This window comes from Gorilla gorilla, chromosome 3 (assembly GCF_029281585.2).
Source record: "Gorilla gorilla gorilla isolate KB3781 chromosome 3, NHGRI_mGorGor1-v2.1_pri, whole genome shotgun sequence".
In the NCBI taxonomy this organism is placed as follows: Eukaryota; Metazoa; Chordata; class Mammalia; order Primates; family Hominidae; genus Gorilla; species Gorilla gorilla.
In genome coordinates, this window is record NC_073227.2 from 117,237,075 (window position 1) to 117,261,847 (window position 24,773).

A 24,773-nucleotide genomic window follows, 5' to 3' on the forward strand; every position below is an offset into this window, starting at 1 on the left:
AAAGGAAACTACTATCAGAGTGAACAGGCAACCTACAGAATGGGAGAAAATTTTTGCAATCTACCCATCTGACAAAGGGTTAATATCCAGAAACTATAAAGAACTTAAACAAACTTAGAAGAAAAAAACAAACAACACCATCAAAAAGTGGGCAAAGGATATGAACAGACACTTCTCAAAAGAAGACATTTATGCAGCCAACAGACACATGAAAAAATGCTCATCATCACTGGCCATCAGAGAAATACAAATCAAACCACAATGAGATACCATCTCACACCAGTTAGAATGGCAATCATTAAAAGTCAGGAAACAACAGGTGCTGGAGAGGATGTGGAGAAATAGGAACACTTTTACACTGCTGGTGGGACTGTAAACTAGTTCAACCATTGTGGAAGTCAGTGTGGCGATTCCTCAAGGATCTAGAACTAGAAATACCATTTGACCCAGCCATCCCATTACTGGGTATATACCCAAAGGATTATAAATCATGCTGCTATAAAGACACATGTGCACGTATGTTTATTGTGGCACTATTCACAATAGCAAAGACTTGGAACCAACCCAAATGTCCATCAATGATAGACTGGATTAAGAAAATGTGGCAGTTGTGGCGGTTGCTGGTCAGTAACAGCCAAGATGCTGTGGAATCTGCTGGCTCTTCATCAGATTGGGCAGAGGACCATAAGCACTGCTTCCCACAGGCATTTTAAAAATAAAGTTCCAGAGAAACAAAAACTATTCCAGGAGGATGATGGAATTCCACTGTATCTAAAGGGTGGGATAGCTGATGCCCTCCTTCATAGAGCCACCATGATTCTTACAGTTGGTGGAACAGCATATGCCATATATCAGCTGGCTGTGGCTTCATTTCTCAATAAAGGAGTGACTTCAATCATCCCAGAAATCACTTGGTTCACATTCATTCAGCTCTCTATGGACCAGAAATCTGATAAATAACTGAGTTCTTCTTTGGGGATCAATATTTATTGACTTGTAGTAACTGCCACCAATAAAGCAGTCTTTACCATGAAAAAAAAAAAAAAAAGAAAATGTGGCACATATACACCATGGAATACTATGCAGCCATAAAAAAGGAAGCATTCATGTCCTTTGTAGGGTCATGGATGAAGCTGGAAACCATCATTCTCAGCAAACTATCGCAAGGACAAAAAACCAAACACCGCGTGTTCTCACTCATAGGTGGGAATTGAACAATGAGATCACTTGGACACAGGAAGGGGAACATCACACACTGCGGCCTGTGGTGGGGTTGGGGGATGGGGGAGGGATAGCATTAGAAGATATACCTAATGTAAATGACGAGTTAATGGGTGCAGCACACCAACATGACACATATATACATATGTAACAAACCTGCACGTTATGCGCATGTACTCTAGAACTTAAAGTACAATAATTTAAAAAAAACAATAAAGCAGGCTAAAAAGGGAAAAAAATCACAGAATAAAACCTAGAAAACACCACTCTGGACATAGGCCTTGGGAAATAATTCATGACTAAGTCTTCAAAAGCAATTCATCAAAATCGAACATTGACAAGTGGGAACTAAATAAACTAAAGAGCATCTGCACAACAAAAGAAACTATCAACAGAGTAAACAAATAACCTACAGAATGGGAGATAATATTCACAAACTATGCATCTAAAAATTATAATATCCAGAATCTATAAGGAACGTTAACAATTCAATAAGCAAAAGAAAAAATAACCCCATTAAAAAGTGGGCAAAGGACATGAACAATTTTCAAAGGAATACATGCAAGCAGCAAACAAATATATTTTAAAAATGCTCAACATCACTAATTATCAGAGACATGCAAAACAAAACCACTATAGGAGAGCATCTTACACCAGTCAGAATGGGTGTTACAAAAAAGTCAAAAAATTACAGATGCTGGTGAGGTTGCAGAGAAAAAGGAATACTAATACACCATTGTCAAGAATGTAGATTAGGTTAGCCACAGTGGAAAACATTTTGGATGTGTCTCGAGGAACTTAAAACATACCTACCATTTGACCCAGCAATCCCATTACTGGGTATATACCCAATAGAAAATAAATCATCCTATCAAAAAGACACATGCACTTGCATGTTCATCACAGTACTATTCACAGTCACAAAGACATGCAATCATTGTAGGTGTCCATCAAGAGCTGGCTGGATAAAGAAAATGTGGTACATATACTTCACAGAATCCTATGCAGACATAAAAAGGAATGAAATCACATTCTTTGCAGCAACATGGATGCAACTAGAGGCCATTACCCTAAGTGAATTAACAGGAGAACAGAAAACCAATACTGTATGTTCTCACTTATAAATGGGAGCAAAACACTGGGTACTCACGAACATAAAGATGGAAACAAAAGACACTGGGAGCTACTAAACATGGAGACGGAGGGAGGAAGGCAACGGTTGAGAAATGAACTGCTCACTATCTGAGTGATGGAAGAATTTGTATCTCAAAGTTCAGCAGCATACATTACACCCATATGAGAAACCTGCACATATACCCCTGAACCTAAAATAAAAGTGAAAATTATAAAAAGGAATTTGAAATGAAATAAAATAATAGCATCTACAGTAGCATGAGAAAATATAAAATGCTTTGCGAAAAATCTAACAACAGTTATGTAAGACCTGTGGACTGAAAACTACAAAACATTTACTGGCGGAAATAAGAAAACCTAAATAAATCAAGAGATACAGATATTCATGTGACTAAGAAGGAGTAATTATTCTTCAGAGTAGGTAGAAAAATTAATTATTACAGTTAATTATTAATTCATAAGAATTAATATTCTTAAAATGATCATTCTTCCCAGTTTAATCTGTAGTTTCAAAATAATCTCAATCAAAATCTCATCAGAGATTTTGTATAAATTGGCAAGCTCATTTTAAAATACATATGGAAATGCAAAATTCTTAAAACAGCTAACAATAAACAAAGTTTGAAAAAAAAGAACAAAGTTGGAGAACTACACGACATCTAAAACTATTATAAAGTTACAGTAATCCAGACAATATGGTACTGGTATAAAGATATACATCAGTGGAAAAGAATAGAGTCCGCAAAAAAGAAAAGTCCCAAATGTATATGGACAACTGATTGTTGACAAAGGTGCAAAAGATACTCAGTAGATGAATGATTTCTGCAACAAATGGTGCTGAAAATTGGATAGTTGTGTAAAAAACAACTTCAATCTATATCTGGCACTAAGAATTGCTCATACACAATGTAAAATCTAAAACTACAAAATGTGCAGAAGTAAACACAGGAAAAAAAACTGTGATTTTTGATTAGAAGATGTCTTAAATACAACAAAAGCATGATTCATTAAAAAAATTGGTATTTTGGGCTTCATAATTTTAAGAACTTCTGCTCTGTTAAAGGCATTGTTAAGTGAATAAAAATTAAGCTACAAGCTGGGGGAAAAATATTTGCAAAACATGTATCTGGTTAGTGACTTGTGCCCAGAATATGTAAAAAAAACTCTCATAACCAAATAATAAGAAAATAGACAACTCAATTAAAAATGAGCAAAATATTTGAATAGACAGTCCATGAAAGAAGACATATGGATGGCAAGTAAGCATATGAATAAAATGTTCAACATTACATTAGTAATCACTAGGAAAAGGAACATTAAAGCCACAAGAAGATACCATTACAAACCTATTATAACGCCTATAATCCAAAAGTAATGGTGAGGATTGTAGAGAAAATGGAACTCATTGCTAATGGAAACATAACTACTTTGGAAAAGAGTTTTTGGCATTTCCAGCCAGGTGCAGTGGCTCAAGCCTGTAATCCTAGTACTGTGGGAGGCTGAGGCAGGTATATCATTTGAGGTCAGGAGTTCGAGACCAGCCTGGCCAACATGGCAAAACCCCGTCTCTACTAAACAAAATTAAAAATAAAAATAAAAATAAAAAAATTAGCCACATGTGGTGGTGCACACCTGTAGTCCCAGCTACTCAGGAGGCTGAGGTTGCAGTGAGCTGAGATCTTGCCACTGTATTCCAGACTGAGTGAAAGAGCGAGACTGTATCAAAAAAAAAAAAAAAAAAGAGTTTGGCATTTATGTAAAATGATAAACACATGCCTATCATATGGCACATCCTTTCCATTCATAACTATTTTCCAAATAAATGAAAGTATATTTCCATAAAGATGTGTACACAAATGTCTGCAACTGTATTTACAACACCCCAAAGATGAAAACAACCCAAATGTCTATTAACAGGCGAATGAATAAATAAATTGTTGTATACTCAAACAGTGGAAAATATCCAGCAATCTAAAGGAATGAACCATTAATATACACAATAATAGGAATGAGTCCCAGAAATAATTATGCTGAAAGAAATCAGACAAAACAGTATCCACTGTAATTTTAACCTAAAATTCCAGAAAATACAGACTCTTCATCTATATAAAAAGAAAGCGGATCCAGGATTGGCAGGCGTGAGAGATGGATGGGTAGGGCTGAGATAGAGGATCATAGAGCAGCGTGGGGACATTTGGGGATGATGAATATGCACATCATTTTGATTGTGGTGACGGTTTTACACATATATCTATATCTTTATCTTAACATATTTTACAGTGTAAACATTTGCAATTGATTGTATGTCAATTATACCTTAAGAAAGCTGTTGTAAGAAACATTTTCCTAGCTTCTGTGAGATGCTACACAGACCTGTAAGCCCTCCTATGAATGTGTCCTGCTGCATAGCTCATGTTCCCTTTAAACTCATCATAGAAAGGATGTATTAAAACTAAAATTATGTGGCACAAAGTCAAAGGATGTAGTTAAAGATGATAATTTTATGGTCTTGAGGGGAACTACTATAAATGCAGACACTAAACAACAGAACGATAGTTCCTAGAATATGACTAAGTTTAAAATCACAGGAAATAAAAGGCAGAAATATCATTAAATCTGACTACAAACTGATTTTCAAATTGAAAAGCAGAATCAGGAAATGGTAAATGTCTTAATGTGTTGCTTTTCTCTGCCTTTTGAATGAAGATAGCCAAATTACAAATTTTTTGAAAAGGCTGTAATTTCAACTATGGGGGAAACCTAAACATAGTCATTTATAAGTAACTGAGAAAGTGGTTAGAAAGAGATTGAATACTTGAACATATTCAGAGTTTTCTATAAACAGCAAATCCACAGATTATAAAGAGGGCTCCAAGCATAATGTGAGCTTGCCCTTGTAAATTTCCAAGTAGTGAAGGAAATTTCGTGGACCATTAATCTATTTTTGTGCAATGAAACTGTGTTTATTGCTATGGAAACTAATGGAAGACACCCCGGAATTGCTACAGATAAAATATCTGGATGAATTTATAAAGCACTTGCCAGTGCTTGAAGCCAGAGTCTGGAGGACAGGAGTCTCATTCACAGTTTTGTTTTTTTGTCTTGTATCCAATGCCAAACATAGGCATACTGGTGCTACTCAACGAATCTTGGCTAACTTACGTTTCGTTTTATTTATTTATTTATTTATTTATTTAGAAATCATTGCAGAACCTAGTTTTTAGCACACTGAGATTTTATATCAGGAAATTTAAATTTAATTTTTAAAAAACTTGTCGGGCAGTATATTTCTGCTCCTCCATTGCTGAAATTAATAAAGTGAGTACAGCACAAAGACAACACAAGATAAACCAAACACAGGAGAAACCAAACACAAGAGAAACCAAACACAAGAGAAACCAAACACAAGAGAGTCATCACCAAGACAACCAGAATCGAGGGGCTTATTGGGACAGATACTAACAAGCTATGGAGTCAAAGCATGACAGAAAAGCAATAGAATTATAGAGAAGGCAAATAACCTCCAAATTAGTAAATCAATCCGATGCAAAGATTCGCAAGCCCTTCATAATTCCAAGGTATTGCACTACTTAGAAAAGCGATAATGCAGAGCAAAGAATAGATGCAATAGTCAAAAACTAATAAGAGAAGAATCTATATCAGTAATAGTGGTGAAATTGCTAAAGGGCAATGAGTAGCAAAGAAAAGTATGGAGAAAAGAAATCTGAAGAAAGGTTGTCAAAAAGACGAGAGGACAAAACATTCTAATATGAAGCATTTGGGAAGCTTAGTTGAGGAGTGAAGGATGCTTAATCTGGGCAGCCACATTTCAGGAAAATTGATTAAAAGGCCACACTGAACATTCGTAGAAGGTTAGAATAGACTCGGACTTTAAATGAATTGTATTTTTACCCTGGAACCATATGTAAAAATGAATTGCCTAGAAACATAAACATGTAAGTAGTCAGAAGTTAAAACACTAGAATCCTCCTAATTTCTTCCTTACCCCATGCCCAAAGCAGCTTGTAAAATTAATTACACCCTGCATGAGTTTCTTAGAGCCATCATAACAAACTACCATGAACTGAGGGGCTTCAAACGACAGAAATTTATTCTCTCACAGCTCTGGAGGCCTGAAGTCTGAGATTAAGAGTGCAAGGCTGCTCTCCCCTTAGATGCTCTGGCCGGGAATCTGTTTCTTTTCTCATCCAGCTTCTGGTGGCTACAGGCATTCCTTGGTTTACTGCTGTATCGCTGCAACCTGTGCCTGTGTGCTTAGATTTCCTTCTCTTCCTCTGTGTTTTCTCCTCTGTGTCTTTTATAAAGACACATGTGATTGCATTTAGGGCCCCCTCAGATTATCTGGCAAAAGTACCTCCTCTTAAATTCCTTAACCATATTTTTGCCATATTAGTTAATATCCTTTTGCTGTGTTTTGCAATATTTAGAAGTTCTGGGAATTGGGACATATCTTTTGGGGGAAACTATTATTCAACCCACATCATATCAGCTCTCTGAAAGAAATGTGTACATATATATATGTGAATGTATATGTGTGTCCATTTATATATATGAATGTTGCTAGTATAATGGGAGTAAAGTTACAATTTACAAACAAAAATGAAATACAGTAGTTTCCCCCCTAACCATGGTTTTGCTTTTTGTTATTTCAGTTACCTGCAGTCAACTTTGGTCCAAAAATATGAAATGATAAATTCCAGAAATAATTCATAGTTTTTTTTTGTTTTATTTGTTTTTTGTTTTTTTTTTTTTTTTTTTTTTGAGGCAGAGTCTCTCTCTGTCACCCAGGCTGGAGTGCAGTGACGCGATTTCGGCTCACTTCCAGCTCTGCCTCCCGGGTTCACGCCATTCTCCTGCCTCAGCCTCCTGAGTAGCTGGGGCTACAGGTGCCCGCCATGACGCCCGGCTAATTTTTTTTGTATTTTTAGTAGAGACGGGGTTTCACCATATTAGCCAGGATGGTCTCGATCTCCTGACCTCGTGATCCGCCCGCCTCAGCCTCTCAAAGTGCTGGGATTACAGGCATAAGCCACCGCGCCCGGCCAATAATTCATAGTTTTAAACTGTGTATCGCTCTAAGAAGTGTGATGAAACTTCGTGCAGTCATGCTCTGTTCTGCCCAGGATGTGAATAATCCCTTTGTCCAGAGTATTTATGCTGTATACACTACCCTATTAGTTACTTAGTAGCTCTATTGGTTATCAGATCATAAAAACATAGTACATACAGGGTTAGATATAGGCATCCACTGGGGACCTTGGAACGTATCCCATAAAAATGAGAGCAGATTATTGTATATGATACTTTTTATTGTAAATTCTCTATCAATTGATTCTTATGGTATGCTTTCAATTTTTGCTTAACCCCTGTATCCATAGTAAAACTATGGTTTCAATTGGCAAACATGTATTTCTGACAGGAATGTTGATTGACAGTTTAGTTTCTATTAATGAGTAAAATGAAGAATAAATAATGAAGACAAATGTTGGAATTGCTCTCATTCACCATTGCAGTAAGCAAATTTTTGCTGCATTGAATAATAGTTTTTGAATACTAAAAAGACCTTTCTTCAGTTTTGGGGGCTAGTCACAAGGTAGCAGCTACAGATAGAAAATAATGAAATTTAGTCTACATCGTTAACATTTTCTCTATCACATAGAAAATAAACGCAACAATAAGTCAAGTACTGATTTGTAGCATTTGCTGATTTCTTTGGTGTAAATATTCCCACCATGGCTGAATTCAAGCTACCGACATAAAACTGCTAAATGCAGTGTTGGAAAGAGATGTTCAGTAACACATAATTATACAGTATTTCCACCATAAGGACAGTATAAAGTGACTAACCCAAGAGCATAAATAAAAGTAAAATATAATAAAATATTAGGAAGGGGTAAACATTGACATTTATTTTCTTTGTTGTCAATAGAGTTTTTGCATTTCAAGTTTACATAATTTAATTTTTAGAAATGGCTATGTTTAACAAATGGCTTGCAAAGTTTCTGCGAATTTAAGTTGGCTTTAACAAGTAACGAAGAGCTAGTTCCAACAAGCTGCTACATGATACGATGATGAAGAATTAGAAGAAACATTTTTTAAGCCTTCACATCAGTTACACAAAATTAATGATAGGTGAGCACTCCTAGTCAGAGCAAATACATTTTAAAGTCTCCAGTCTTTTCCGGAACTATTGCTAGAACTCCTAATCAGATCTGGCTCCAAAGAAAAACACCAAGTTTTATGTTAAAGGTCTCAATAATTCAGTTATAATGAGCAGAACAGGAAGCCAAATTTCCTGCTCTACATTTCAAGAAGTTTCAGCTGTTCCTACTGATGGGTCTCCAGGTAGATTTCATTTAAGAAGGAGCTTACTGATGAGTTCTAATTATGCCTAATTTCGTATTCACCAACTAATTCACACTTTGCTGTGTGACATTAGGCCAGTCACTTCCTTTTTCCGGCAATTTCTTAATCTGCAAAATGTGGATGTCTTACCTCACAAGGGTACAGTAAGCTATAACAAATTAAAAACATTACATATCTAAAATGCAACTACACCATTACAAACAGTAATTAAGAAAATTAGTGAGAAACTATGACAACTCCTTTGGAATGATGCCATTAATTTTTAAATAAGGAAAAGAGAAAATATAAAGGAGGAGGCTCATCATGATCTTTTATAATCTCTCTTTTGGGAGAAAGGAATCAGGCAACAGCTACTTTCTCTCAGAGAAAAAGAGAGAGAAGCATGTGACCCCAGTCTGTTTCTATTATGCTAGCATCTGCAATCATTAGGTTCAAGTGGCATTTTTAAAAATTATTCTCTGCAAAAGAGTCCCAAGGAAACAATAATTATCATTTAATGGGATTCATGGTGGCACAATAAATATCACTGCTCTTCTCCACCTGAGTTCTAACCCAATTGAGAAAGGCAGATGGGCACCAAAATATCATCTTTATTACTGATAGCAGAGGATGTGGCTTTTATCAGCAGGTAAGTGGGCTTTCTGATAATGGACATCACAATAAAATTGCCTTACCTATGATGTCAAAGGCAAAAGGGGACCACTGCACACTTGTATCCTGGAATGAGGCCCTTATAATTTACAGCCTGGGGGATTGAGATAGGAGACTTCTCAATTCCAGAAGAAGGCTGCCCAAAAGACAGAGATTAAGGGGCCAGCTCCCTTTTACCCATTTTTTCTTTTAAACTCTCCCCTCACATAAGTCCCTCTTCTTCACTGGGGCATAAAAGGGTGATGAGGCAGAGAATGTCCCAGAATGTCATGATAATAGATTCCTCTTTACATGGAAGGAAATTTCAGGAGTTTCTTCCCAACCTTACCCCATCATCATTCAAAATGTTTGGTGTAAGAAAAGAGAGAGAGAGGTAGAAGTTGTTCGTAGGTGCATTATTGCCAGCAAAGAATATGGGATCAAGGAAAGGGACACTGCTCTTCAGTTCACCCCTAAGCAGCCAGGTTCAGTACTAGGTGCTCAGAGAAGCTGAACAGTATAAGTTCTCACAGCCAACCGCGTTGTATGCCTAGATCATTTGCTCTTCGAAAGCAGAGATTATAGCTTAGTAACTACTTAAAAAGGTACAGTTTAATGATAGCCTTGCACATTATAAGCAATAGTAAATATTTACAGAAGAAAGGAAATAAATACAGAAGAAGAAAGAAAGAAAAAGAAAGAGAGGAAGGAAGGAAGGAAGGAGCAAGCCAGGCATGGTGGCTCATGTCTGTAATCCCAGGACTTTGGGGGTCAAGGAGGGTGGATCACGAGGTCAGGAGTTCAAGACCAGCCTGGCCAACATGGTGGAACCCCGTCTCTACCAAAAATACAAAAAAATTAGCTAGGCTTGGTGGCAGGCACCTGTAGTCCCAGCTACTCGGGAGGCTGAAGCAGGTGAATGGCATGAACCCAAGAGGCAGAGCTTGCAGTGAGCCGAGATCGCGCCACTGCACTCTAGCCTGGGTGACAGAACGAGACTCCATCTCAAAAAAAAAAAAAAAAAAATTAGCTGGGCGTGATAACACGTGCCTGTAGTCCCAGCTACTCAGGAGGCTGAGGCAAGAGAATTGCTTGAGCCTGGGAGACAGAGGTTGCAGTGAGCCTATATCACGCCACTGCACTCCAGCCGGGTAATAGAGTGAGACTCTGTCTTGGAAAATTAAAAAAAGAAAGAAATGAATTAATTGGGAGATAAAATCAAACCTAAATCTGACTAACCTCAAAAACATAGGTCCTTTTACCACTTACATCGCCTCCATGTTAGTGTTATAACTGGGCTTTATGTCTACTGGAATGTTATTACACAGCTAGGAAGAATGTACGCTTGAATGCTCACATCCTTATTAAGAGTGTTAAGTCTCTTTAAGGGCAATGTGCTCAGTACTCCCCCTAGCTCAGATATTGTAGTGGCTACTTGCTGAGATGATATGTAATGTCTTAGGTCTTCAAGCCAGACTGGGGAAAGCAAAATAAATGGCATCTAATACATAATGGTGCTTATAATCATACTTAAGATCAGCATGTTCTTCCATAAATAACAGTGTTACTAAAAGCTTATATTAGCATATTTTAGGCATTCCCTCTAAACACAATTGCAAGGTTAGGGTTGTCATTCTTTTGCTCTTAAAGTTTATTCTTGTAACACTGACAAACATTGATAGATGAGATTAATCCCTTTAACTCATACATTCAAAAGATGATTTTTCATTATGTTCATGGCTGTATAAGCATACAATAAGTATTAAGAAATCACAGGCAATACATTGGTTAAAAAATTCAGGAAAGAATTGAAAGTGATCATGGGGTTCAAGTGGGTTTTTTGCTGTTCACATTTTTCTGGGATTTAGGGATTCTATTTAAAAAGAAAAACTAAGCTCTCAGTGTGTACACTGAGCTATTTAAAAACTAAGGTGAAATTTCAAAGTGCTTTAATTACAGGAAAAAATACTGAGTCATCTTTTAAACTTCTATATTCAGTAAATGTGAATCTCTCTTTTTCTGAAGATTTCCATTTAAAGATGCTACTGGCCTGTATTTTAGAGCCACCTACTGTACTGAGGGCTAAGGCAGAGGATGGCTGTCCTCTGGGTCTCACTTACTGCATTTTATTCATAAGGATAACAGCAACTGGCCACATAAAAACAGGCCTGGATCAAGTGACTGCTTCGTATCTTTTTTGGACTTAAATATCATGATCTATGATTATGTAAAAAACTTGCAATTTCAGGCAACTGGTGTCCAATGTAGTTAAGTTGCAAAATAGCTGTTATCATCCAGCAGCTCTTGTGCACCCACCGCAGCTCCTGGCACTGAGTTATCTTCCTCTGACTCAGAAGTGTCAGCTGCATCAGTGCCTGCAGCAGTGATGGGAAGGATTATACCTCAATTAAGCCTGATTCCCTGACTCCAGTCAAGCCAGTCTCCTTCAGTGCCAGGAACACTCCATAATCAGGACTTCATTCCAATTTGCTTTTACAACACTTATTCAAATCCAATATTCAAATCCAAATTCAGTCTTTATATCCCCTTCCTCAGTATGAGTTTTCTATTACTGGCTTTACTAATTATCACAAATATAGTAGTTCCAAACACCACAAATCTATTATGTTACTGTTCCTAAGGTAAGAAATCCTACATGGGTCTCTGGGTGAAAGTCAAGGCATCAGCAGGGCTGTGTTCCTGTATGGAAGCTCTAGAGGAGAATCAATTTCCCTGCCTAGTGGCTGTCCACACTCCTTGGCTTGGCCCCTTTCTTACCATCTTTAAAGCCAGCCTCACCAAATCTCTGCTCTTTCTTTCATAGTCACCCCTCCCTCTAACCACATCCAGGAAATGTTCTCTATTTTTAGGGACCCAGATGATTAGATTAAGCCCTCCAAAATAATGGAGGATGATCTTCCCATCTCAAGGTCCATCCCAGTAATCACATCTTCAAAGCCCCCTATGCCATGTAAGGTAGCATATTCACAGGTGTCAGGGCTTGGAAGAGACTTATTATAGAGTGTGTGGGGGTGAAGCATTATTCTGCTTGCCACCTCCTTTGTGAAACTTCCCATAGTCAGTCCAACTTTCACTTATTAAACTGTGTCTTGCAGTATTGGAATCCATGTGTCCAATTAGCAATTCATTATTTCAGACTTTTAAATACTTGATTGCTTCAAATGTGTTTTGGTAATGATAAACTTTCTGAATGCAGAGTTCCTGCTTAAGGTGACCTGTGTCTTCTTGCTTTATCTCTATCATGTTTACAGTTCTGAGCATTCAACAGTTAGCAGATTTCTTAGATATTTCTTTGAAAGTGAAAAACATTTTGTAGTTTATAAGGCACTTTAAGTTATATCATATATTTTTTAAAACCCTAATTGAACACCAAAAAATGAACACAAGAAAGATGAAGTAAGCACCTTAGGTAACCCCACAATAAATCAGCACACTTTAATCACCTCAAGTTAAAAGCCTCATAAGTAATAATATTTCAGTCCTCATTAGATAACAGGCAAGGAAATGTATTTAGGTATATAATTCCCATGATTTACCAGTATGAAGATCTACCATTTTCATAAACCAGTATTATATGCCATTACAATAAAAATTTTTAGTGAGAGAATATGAAAAATATTTAAATATCAAGGGGTACTGTGGTTTTGCATTATGATATTTGCTCCTTTACATCCTTATTGTGTGTATTGCTGAGATTTAACAACAAGTGGTTAGGTCAAGGTAGTTTTTAGCAGTGGAATCTTGCTAAATTCTCCCCATTCCTGGCCAATGTTGTAAGGCTACCCAGGAAACTTTCCATCAGCCGCAACTGAGGATACTTTGGTCCCTGTCCAACTTAGTCACTAAAATCTGACTGATATTAAGAATTTTCTGGATCAATGTTTAAATAGAATTGAGGGTAATCAATAATTCTCAAGAGCAGTTTGTTGCTGAGATAAAAGTTGTAAACAAGTAAACAAAGCACATATTGCTTCTAAGTGTCCACAGTGAAAAAGATGATATAATCAATGTTTTAAGTGATCTGGTAAATGAAGGTTGTTATGATGATCTCAGTTGACTTGAGCACAAAAAAAAAATCTCATTCAATTAAAAAATGATAAAGTTGTCTTTACACATACACAGTACGAATTTAAAATGTTACATTATGCTGAATCAATTAATATTCACATTTAATTTAGGAAATGGCTTACATAATAAAATAGAATGAAATTCTGTCATTTGCAGCAACATGGTTAGAACTGGAGATCATTATGTTAAGTAAAATAAGCCAGTCACAAAAAGACGAATATCACATGTTCTCACTCATATGTGGGAGCTAAGTTGATCCCATGGAGGTAGAGAGTAGAATAGTGGTTACCAGAGGCTGGGGAGTTTGTGTGTACGGGGGAGATGGTGTCAGGAGATGAAGAGAGGTAGACTAATAAGCACAAGCATACAGTTAGATAGAAGAGATAAGTTATAGTATTTGATAACATAGCAGGGTGACTGTAGTTAACAACGCTATATTGTTTATTTCAGTGTAGCTCAAGAAAAGATTTGAAATGTTCCCAATACAAAAGAAATTATACACATTCAAGGTGATGAATATCCTAAATACCCTGACTTGATTGATCACTCTGCATTTTATGCATGTATCAAAATATCACATGACCCCCATACATATATATAAATATTATGCAATAAAACCCATAATATCTGAGAAGTGCAATAAAGTAAAGCACAAGGCAAGGAGGTATGCCTGTAAAAAATTAATAATAATTTATGAAATAGCTTAAATTGAAACCCAATAAAATTAACCACAGAAATTCTATTTCACATAATTCTCCAACAGGAATAAAGTTTCAATCAATGAAACAAGAGTGAACATTCACATGCTAAAATATAAATCTAGACACTGACCTCATACCTTTCACAAAAATTTACTCAAAATGAATCAGACACCTAAAGGTAAACTTAAAAACTATAAAACAGTGGCCCCCAACCTTCTTGGCATCAGGGACTGGTTTTGTGGAAGATAATATTTTCACAGACGGGGTGGAGGGCGGATGGTCTCAGGATAACCCGAGTGCATTACATTTAGTGTGCACTTTATTTCTATTATTATTACATTATAATACATAATGAAATAATTATACAACTCACCGTAATGTAGAATCTGTGGGAACCCTGCGCTTGTTTCCCTGCAATTAGATCGTCCCTTATGAGGGTGATGGGAGACAGTGACAGATCATGAGGCATTAGACTCTCAAAAGAAGCTTGCAAACTAGATCCCTTACATGTGCAATTCACAATAGAATCTAATGTCGCTATTGATCTGACAGGAGCTGCAGCTCAGGCGCTAATATGAGTGATGAGAAGCAGCTGTAAATACAGATGAAGCTTTCCCCTTTTGCCAGCCATTCACCTCCTGCTGTGCAGCCTGGTTCCTAACAGGCCTCAGAATGGTACTTGTCCGTGGCCTGGGGGTTGGGACTCCTGCTATAAAACTTCTAGGTGATAACATAGGAGAAAATATAGGTGACCTTGAGTCTGGTGATGATTTCTTAGATATAATACCAAAGACAGTATCCATGAATTTTTTAAAAATTGATAAATTGGACTTCTTTAAAATAAAAAACTTCCACTCTGCAAAATACAGTTTTCAGAAAATGAAAAGACAAGACACAGACTGGGAGAAAATATTTTCAAACCACACATCACACATCTGACAAAGGACTAATATTCAAAATATACAAAGAGTCCTTAAAATTCAACAGTGAGACATCAAACAACCCAATTTACGTTCAATTTGAATGTAGGTAAAAGATCTGAACAGACACTTTACCAAAGAAAACATACAGATGGCAAAGAGGTATGTGAAAAGATTTGCAATATCATGTATCATTAAGAAACTTCATATTAAAACAACGAGATACCACTACACATTTACTAAAATGGCTAAAATCTGAAACATGGACAAACCACATCCTGGGTGAGATCATGGAGAAGCAGGAATTCTCATTCATTGTTTGTGGGAATGCAAATGATTCAGCCACTTTGCAGAACACTTTCATAGTTTCTTATGTCTCTTAGATATTTACCTAAATGAGGTGAATATTTATGTATACACACACACACACAAAAAAAAAACCTGCACACGAGTTGTTTATAGCAACTTTATTCACACTTGCCAAAACTTGGAAGCAACCAAGACGTCTTTCAGTAGGTGATCGGGTAAATAAACTCTTCTACATCCAGACAATAGAATATTGTTCAGTGATGAAAAGAAATTAGCTATCAAATCATAAAAATAATTGGAAGAAACTTTAATGTATATAACTAAGTAAAAGAAGACTTCCTGAGAAGACTACATACTATATGACTGCAACTATGCAATATTCTGAAAAAGACAAAACTGTAGAGACATTAAAAGACTCAGTGGTTGCCCAGGGTTGGAAAGGGAGGAGTGATGAATAAATAGTACATGTGGGATTTTTAGGGTCATAAAGCTATTCTCTATGATACTGTAATAGTGGATATTATAGATTATTCTGTACTGTTCCATATTATTATAGATATGGATACAATGATGAACCTTATGCATTTAGAAAAACAATAGAACTGTACAACACAAAGAGTGAACTCTAATGTAAACTGTGGACTTTAGTTAATAATAATGTATCTACACTGGTTTATCAGTTGTAATAAATGTTATCAGTTGTAACCACATATATGGAGAGGTGTGTAACTGAGGAAACTGGATGAGAGGGTGAGAGAAGAGAAAATATATGAAAACTCCCTGTAATTTCTGTTCAAATTTTCTTCAGACTTAACAGTGATTAAGAAATAATAGCTATTACTTTTAAGAAGGCAACATCAAGTTATAAGTTACAGCAAATAAAAAGCTTTTTATTTTAGAAGAAAAAATGTTAATCATAAAGCATTGAATGTATTTCTTTTATAGCCCTTATTACACATATGCATACCTTACTAGGAAATACAACTGTAGAACACTTCAACTCATAAACCTAACAGAACAGGAACCATGGGGTAAAGAAGAAATAAACACAACTATAATTCTATGAATGATATCTTTAAAAAGAAATATATTTATATGCCAGAATTCCTATACACCGTAAAAATGTATTAGTTTTTAACCCCTAAGAGAAACATAAAAGTAGAATGGTGAGAAAATACAATATTTAGATTGTTAATAGAAAAATAAATCTACACTGTGTGTGATGAACTGAACTGGAGTGACTTCAGGGAAAGGTTTTCAGAATTTCCAACGGTTCTCTAGAGAGAGTAGAGATGCTATTTATTCTCCCCTTGCTGCATCCTCACTCTGGGAAGAAGGAGTCTCTTCGTTCTTCACTCAGACTGGAGAGAAGAAAAAAGAGTTTTGTGAGCTATTCTCTCAGAAGTAACTGCAAAATATTGACAATCTCCAAAGGGAAATGAGCCAGTGTGGTGAGACTGTTGTAAATTTTTTGACTTCCTCTTGCCTGTTAATATTATTTCTACAAATAAAAATGGTTGAACTGTTTCATTCATTTGTTCATTTATTCATTCATTGAGTAAATAGCATTGGAGTTCCTACTATCCGTTCTAGAAACTGGCAGTAGAGCAGTGATCAAAATGCACTACGCCCTTGCTCTCACCAAGCATCTGTACTTACAGGAAAAGGCAGAAAATAAGACATGTAAACAAATATATGTTATGAGGCTTTTGATTAGTGGAAATGTTATAAATAAAATAAAACAAGGTAATGTAGTAGTATCAGCAAAGGCAGGGTGTGGCTGAAGAAAGAGTAGACAACAAAAGACTCTGAGATGATATTTAAGTTGAGAACTAAATTACACAGTTTATTACATGAACATTGATTGAGTAATATTACATACTGGACACTGCTCTAAGAAATCGAATTTCTACCTTCATGGAGCTTACAATTTAGTGGGGAGGAGGAAGAAACAGAAAATACATAAGTAAGCAGATAGATTGATAGCATAATTTCAAATAGGTGATGAATGCTATTTGAAAAAAATAAGACAGTGTAGGGAGATCTAGAGTGAGATTATGTGCATTTTAAATTTTGAACAATAATTTGTTGTATTAGTTCATTCTTACACCACTAGAAAGAAATGCCCATGACTGGGTAATTTATAAAGGAAAGAGGTTTAATTGACTCAGTTCCACAAGGCTGGGGAGGCCTCCCTTAGGAAACTTACAATCATGACCTAAGGCACCTCTTCACAGGGCAGCAGGAGAGAGAGTGAGTGTGAGCAGGGGAAATGCCAGAAGCTTATAAAACCATCAGATCTTGTAAAAACTCACTCACTATCATGAGAACAGCATGGGGGAAACTGCCCCCCATGATTCAAACTGCCCCCATGATTCAAGGACTGGGTCCCTCCCATGACACCTGCGAATTATGGGGACTACAATTCAAGATGAGATTTTGGGCAGGGACACAGCCAAACCATATCATTTGTAATCTGCAGAAAGTGTCCTATACTCCACCAGCACTACTTCAGAATCAATATTTCCATATATACTGGCCAAGTCACTACATTATCAAAATCTTTGCTCATTGCTAGTCTGACATATGAAAGTGTGATGTCACTGTGGTTTTAATTTGTTTTCTTCTATTTATGCTTTGTTTTCAACTACCTTATGTCTTTTATGGTTTTCAAAGTCTGTAGTCATTAATAATTACTAACATAGTTTTTTAAGTCAACTATATTATCACCAATTAATTTTGGAAATCTACTCCTTCCTTTGGTGTTTCTTTTTCTTTTTCTTTTCTGAAATAAAGCTTTTACTATATCTTTCAATGAAAATCTGTGTATGTATCAAAAGATTTTTACTCTGCCCTCCCCCATGAATGATTGATTTTTTTTCTAATAACCTTTGAATACATGATCCCTTCCATTATTTTCTGGCGTCTGCTTCTGGCAATGATATATCTGCTTTTTATCTCATTGTTGGTTTTGAAGGTAATATATTCTCTCTGGTAACTTTCAGATTTATTTTTGTCTTTGGGGTTCTTTAACTTAATTGAAATATGTATAAATGTGAATTTATTTTTATATCCTGCTCAAGACTTTGCTTGTTCCTCCAATTTGAAAATATCTGCTTCATTGCCTATTGAAATATTAATACCTCTTATCTCAAAGAATGGGCTTCTTTACTTGGTTTTGAGAACAGAATAAGGGGGTTGGTTGTTCATATTTTGTGGGGAATAAGGTGATTGATAAGAAGATGAGATCCTAATCCACACACAGGCTTGCTGGAGAATTCTTAAAGACTTAACACTAGAAAGCTACTGAGACTAAATGACAGGTGTTGCCTAAAGGAAGGAGAGCAGGGGGAAGCAATCAAGATCTAAGAATGAGGCGCTGGCATCAAACAATATATTTTTTACATTTTAAATTATTTAATTTTTTCTTCCAACTTTTATTTTAGGTTCAGAAGTACACCTGTAGGTTTCTTATATTGGTAAATTTTGTGCTGCTGGAGTTCATTGTAGAAATGTTTTTATCACACCAGTAGTGAGCATAGCACCCAATAGGTAGCTCTTTGTTGTTGTTGTTGTTGTTGTTGTTGTTGTTGTTATTTGTTTTTTTTGAGATGAAGACTCACTCTGTCACCCAGGCTAGAGTGCAGTGGCATGATCTTGGCTTATTGTAACCCCTGCCTCTTGGGTTCAAGCAATTCTCCTGCCTTAGCCTTTCCAGTAGCTGGAAATACAGGCACAAGCCATTATGCCTGGCTGATTTTTTGTATTTTTAGTAGAGATGGGATTTCACCATGTTGGCCAGGCTGGTCTCGAACTCCTGACCTCAAATGATCCACCCACCTCAGCCTCCCAAAATGCTGGGATTACAGGCATAAGACACTGCTTCCGGCCCCAGTAGGTAGTTTTCTTGATCCTTACTCTACTCCCACCCTGTACCCTTGAGTAGGCTCCCATGTCTATTGTTCCCCTCTTTGTGTCCATGTATGCTGAATATTTAGTTTCACTTATAAGTGAGAACATGTGGTATTTGGTTTTCTATTCCTGCATTAGATCAAATAGGATAACAGCCTCCAACTGCATCCACATTGCTGCAAAGGACATAATTTCATTCTTTCTTATGGCTGCTTAGTATTCCGTGGTGTATATGTACCATATTTTCTTTAACCACTCCACTGCTCATGGGCATCTATATTGATTCCATGTCTTTGCTATTGTGAACAGTTCCAAGGAACATACACATGCATGTGTCTTTATGGTAGAATGACTTATATTCCTTTGGGTATATACCCATTAATGGGATTATTGAGTCAAATGGTAGTTCTATTTTAAGTTCTTTGAGAATTTTCCAAACTGCTTTTCACAGTGACTAAACTAATTTACATTTCCACCAGCAGTGTATAAGGATTTGTTTTTCTCTGCAACCTCACCAACATCTATTATTTTTTGACTTTTTAATAACCATTATCACTTGTGTGAGATGGTGTCTCATTCTGTGTTTGATTTGCATTTCTCTAATGATTGGTGATGTTGAACATTTTTCCATATACTTGTGGGCTGCGTGTATGTCTCCTTTTGAGAGGTGTTTTTTCATGTCCTTTGTCCATTTTAATGAGGTTGTTTGTCTTTTGCTTGTTGATTTAAGTTCCTTATAGCCTCTGGATATTAGATCTTTGTCTGATTCATAGTTTGTGACTCTTGCTCCCATTTCTGGGTTGTCTGTTTAGTCTATTGATAGTTTCATTTGCTGTTCAGATGCTCTTTAGTTTAATTAGGCCCTACTTATCAATTTTCAACAATAATTCTTGAATGAGTGAATAAATGAATGAATGGCTGTTATGGAGTTCACTTTCAACCTAACAGAGTATCAATATTTTCAAAGCTGACCATCAAGGTATTTATATTCACTGGGCAAATTAACATGCTTCTGAGGAAATTAATTAGTATAGCTAAATAACATCATTTTAATTTTCTCTTTTGGTCTGCTTTACCTTGGGAAGTCTACAGCTTTAGGAAGAGGCAGAGTTAACAATGATAAGTATGGTCAATGCATTCAGGATATTTCTGTCTAGCAATTTTTTATTGACTGATACTGGTAAAACTGTGCATTTCCTGGCCTAGTCTTATGGAAAGCCTAAGAAAACTGAAAAATCGCTATTTGACTTGATAGATGACAGAACTCTGAAAGTGTTCATGTACTTGACTACTGTGGCTTTAGTTATTTTCATTCAGTGATAAAGCACAAGTCTATATCCGAGAATATCTTATCCAATGTTCACCAGCTATAAAACCAAAGACAATGTTCTCTCTCATCAATAGCTCTGCAGAAAGAACTGTCTGGATAACGGGAATTGAGGCATTGCTGTGAACTAAAGCCCTGGCATTCTGCCCAGAACTCTATGTTCATCTAAAAAAATGTACTTACTCTTTTCCATGTACAAGGTAAGAATAGTAAGAAATCCAACAATGCAGAATCAATAGTCCACATTCTGGAGTCAGAATGCCTGTTTCAAACCTCTGTGTGTTTCTTGCCATTCAGATCATCTTGGACAAGTGATAGAATCACATAAAGCCTCAACTTCCTCATCAGTAAATGATTAGGGTAATTGTGTCCTTCTCCCAATAAAAAATGTTGTAAGATTAAATGAGGATAACTTGAATGCTTTTTAATCGTATGTGATCAATAGGAATAATTTTCAAAGCACTCTCTTAATATGAGACATAGAATAAGTAATTAAATTATCATTCTGTAATGGGAGAATTACTGTTTATTGATCTGGGTATGAGACTCTAGACTGAAATTATCTATTGGGTTGCACCCATATACATGACTATTTTAGTGGTACTTTATTTGATGTTCTTTAAATCAAATATAAACAGTTATAATTGAAACCACATAGTAGAATAAACTACACAGTCTTTACTAGACAATTAGTAACTCAAACATAAATATGTATTCAACAAGCTACAAATAGTATTAATTTGGCACTTATATTGATTTACTGTTTCCCATTCCTTGAATTAGTGGGACATTTTAGCCAGGAATCTCTGAAGTATATCTTTCTTCTGGTTACAATTATATCCCCATCTTTCATTGTTGAATCCTCTGTTGACCAAAATAATTATCCTGTGTAATCAATGAAGCATTAGATCTTTTAATACCAATCTCTGAGATTCTTTATTCCCTCCTTCTTCAATAACTGTTATGTACAGTGCTGAAATTTAAGATTTTTCTCTTCTTTAGCACCTCTTCTGTAAAATGCTGGCCATAGATGCTTATCCCTTACTACAAAGGATACAATACAGGAAATGACTAGCTCATTTATTTGCAAGGTGCTGTGGTTCTGTGCAATATCTCTTGGATCGGAATTCATGATTTTATAATCTTGCCCCTGTATCATCAAGAGAATGGGAGTGATTTGTATTACCAGCTGCTTTTCAGCAAGAGCAAAACTGTTTTCAGGTTGAGAATAACATCTAGACAGTTAATATGCTACCTGGAAAAAAAATCATCCTCACTCATCAGATGTAAAGAACTTATCAGTTTACATAATTCTTACACTAACATGTAGCACTCACATGCACTAGTGTTTTTCCTAAAGTCATTAAGAGATTAGACATTAAATTGTCATTTCATTACCCACATTTACTTGTTTGTTTAGATTATATTTTCACATATATTATAAATGCTTGATCCTCAAGGCACCCTGTGTGGGGGGGCTGGGCAAACATCTCCCTCAGAAAATGCCAAGACTTGAGGAACCACCTGAATGACTCTGTTGTGACTGGGAAAACCCAAGACAAGGACTCAGACTGTGAATCCACATCCAGTACTTGCTTTAGATGTCAGAATGCCTTCATCACATATCATATTTATTGAACACCAGTTATTTCCTTGTCTTTAATTCAAAAAAATAAAGCTCACCAAAGGAAGAGACTAGTGTTACACTTTTATATATTATTTTCATTTCTGTTGTCAACACAAGTTCTATATGACATTCTAGTCATTTGGGTGCATAAGTAAATAATATTTACTATCCTTATTCCTACATAGCAATTAATGGAAATAAAGTACAAAGTAGAATATTAAATCTCTAAAAAGGATGACTCATGATCATGACACCTGGTGTACATTGGGAACAGTGTAATACAATGAGAAAAGCACAGGCATAGGCACAGGTAGTCATGGGTTCAGGTCAACTCTGCCTCTTATTATTAATAGTTGTTTGACATTGGCAAGCCATTTAGGCAGCCTGACCTTTAGTTTCTTCCCATGTAAAATGGATATTGACTCCTAATTAACAAGATTGTTTTGAGTATGCTAGAATATGTAAAAGAGTGAATGACATACATTCAATATTCAATACATATTAAACATAAAAATTGATTATATGGCTTAGAAAACTTGAAGTATAGAGAAACCAGAGAACATTTCGAATGTCAGAAAATAATACATTGTTAAAGCTTGAAAAATAGTCAGTGAGTCATCACACGGTTGTTTACTCACTTCAAATGAGATCAACAATCAAGTGTTTTCATTTATAGAAAAAAACACTGATAGTTCTTGGTGTGAACTGTTTAGAGAGTTAGGCAAAATAAATGTATTTGACACTCCTGATTCATCGCTCATGAGAGGCAAGGAGTTTAGTGACTCTATACATAATACCTTTGACCATGTGGAGAACCAAGGAACATAATGAAACTGGTTGGTTGCTCCTAAGTTCAGTGGACAAAGAGATGAAAGAAATTATTAACTCAGGGATTCTGTCTCCCGGCTTCAGAAGAAGATGCTGAGACTCACATCTGCTAAGGTTGCCCAGAATGAAAATCTTATCTCCTGTAAAGAAAGAGCTGAAATTGTGGAAAAACAGACACAAGCTTTTATCATGCGAGTGGCTGACCTGCAACAAAAGGTGCGTGGACAGCCTCACCAGGTGTCTACTGTTAAAGTGAGGGCATTGATTGGAAAAGAATAGGACCCTGCAACTTGGAATGGGGTTGTGTGAGAGGATCCTGATGAAGCTGGGGACACTGAGTTTGTAAACTCTGATGAACCTTTTCTGCCAGAAGGAACAGGTTGCTGATCCCCAGTAGTAGCAACATCCCCTCCCTGACCCATGCTGCCATCAGCCTTTCCACCTTTGAGGAGATAAACCCTGCACTGCCTCAGGCAACTGTAATAGCCTCTCCTGTGGCAGTTGCCAGGCAAGATAATGTTGATTATCCTCAGGAGCCATCCCCAACACCCTGTTTGCTTCTAGACCTATAAAGTCCTGGTGGGCCCCTAGAGGTGAGGTTGAGAGAGTGACCCATGAGTAGGCGTGCTACACTAAAAAAGAACTGCTTAAATTACTTAATTTATATAAACAGAAATCTGGAGAACAGGCATGGGAATGGATATTAAGGGTGTGGGATAATGATGGAAGGAACACAGAGTTGGGTCAGGCTGAATTTATTAATTTGGGACCACTAAGTAGGGACTTTGCATTTAATGTTACAGCTCTGGGAGTTAAAAAAGGTTCTAATAATTTATTTGCTTGGTTAGCTGAAATATGGATTAAAGGATGGCCCACTGTGAGTGAGCTGGAAATACCTGATCTCCGTTGGTTTAATGTAGAGAAGGAATCCAAAGGCTTAGTGAGATTGGGATGGTGGAGTGGATTAGTCACTTTAGAGTTACTCATCCCAGCTGGGAGGATGTAGAAGATATACTCTTGATGAATGCCTTGCTAAACAGATTGGTGAGGGTAGCACCTGCATCTTTGAAGAGCCCTGCAATTGCTCTTCTCTGTGTGTCAGATCTAACAGTGGGAACCACAGTAACTCAACTACAAAATGTAAATACGACGGGAATAATTGTATCCTGAGGTGGCAGGGGTAAAGTGGCAGCAGTCAACTGTCCAAGGCAAGGTGGGCATAGATGCCATAATGGACAGTAGAGCCAAAGCGGCAATCAGAATAGTCTGACTCCAGTAGAGCTCTGGCATTGGCTAATTAATCATGGTTTCTTAAAAGTGAAATTGATAGGGAGCCTACTGTATTCCTACTTAATTTATATAAACAGAAAACTTCTAGGTCAAATGAACAAAAGACTAATTTGAATTATGAAAACAGAGAATCATGGCCCCTCAGTTTTCAGACTTGAGCCAGTTTACAGACCCAGAATGCCTTGAATGATGGGGAGGCCGGGTCCCCTTGAGGAAAGACCCCACTACCTTACCAACAATTTATGCAGTTGAATCTTTCTCCCATCCTTCCCCAAGGACACAGCCAGCCTTTTACCAGGGTAACTGTGCACTGGGAACAGGGAAATGATCAGACATTTTGGGGACTACTGGACACTGGCTCTGAACTGACGTTGATTCTAGGGGACCCAAAATATCAT

The 24,773-nt window shown here is 36.6% G+C and overlaps 1 protein-coding gene across 1 annotated transcript; it reads left to right on the forward strand.

Annotated features, from left to right (window-relative positions):
• Positions 1 to 615: 615 nt before the first annotated feature.
• On the forward strand, positions 616 to 1,053 carry LOC115934363 (putative cytochrome c oxidase subunit 7A3, mitochondrial). Its single transcript, XM_031010572.3, has one exon. The coding sequence runs from the start codon at positions 640 to 642 to the stop codon at positions 958 to 960; it is 321 nt and encodes a 106-aa protein (XP_030866432.3). The 5' UTR covers positions 616 to 639; the 3' UTR covers positions 961 to 1,053.
• Positions 1,054 to 24,773: the final 23,720 nt, after the last annotated feature.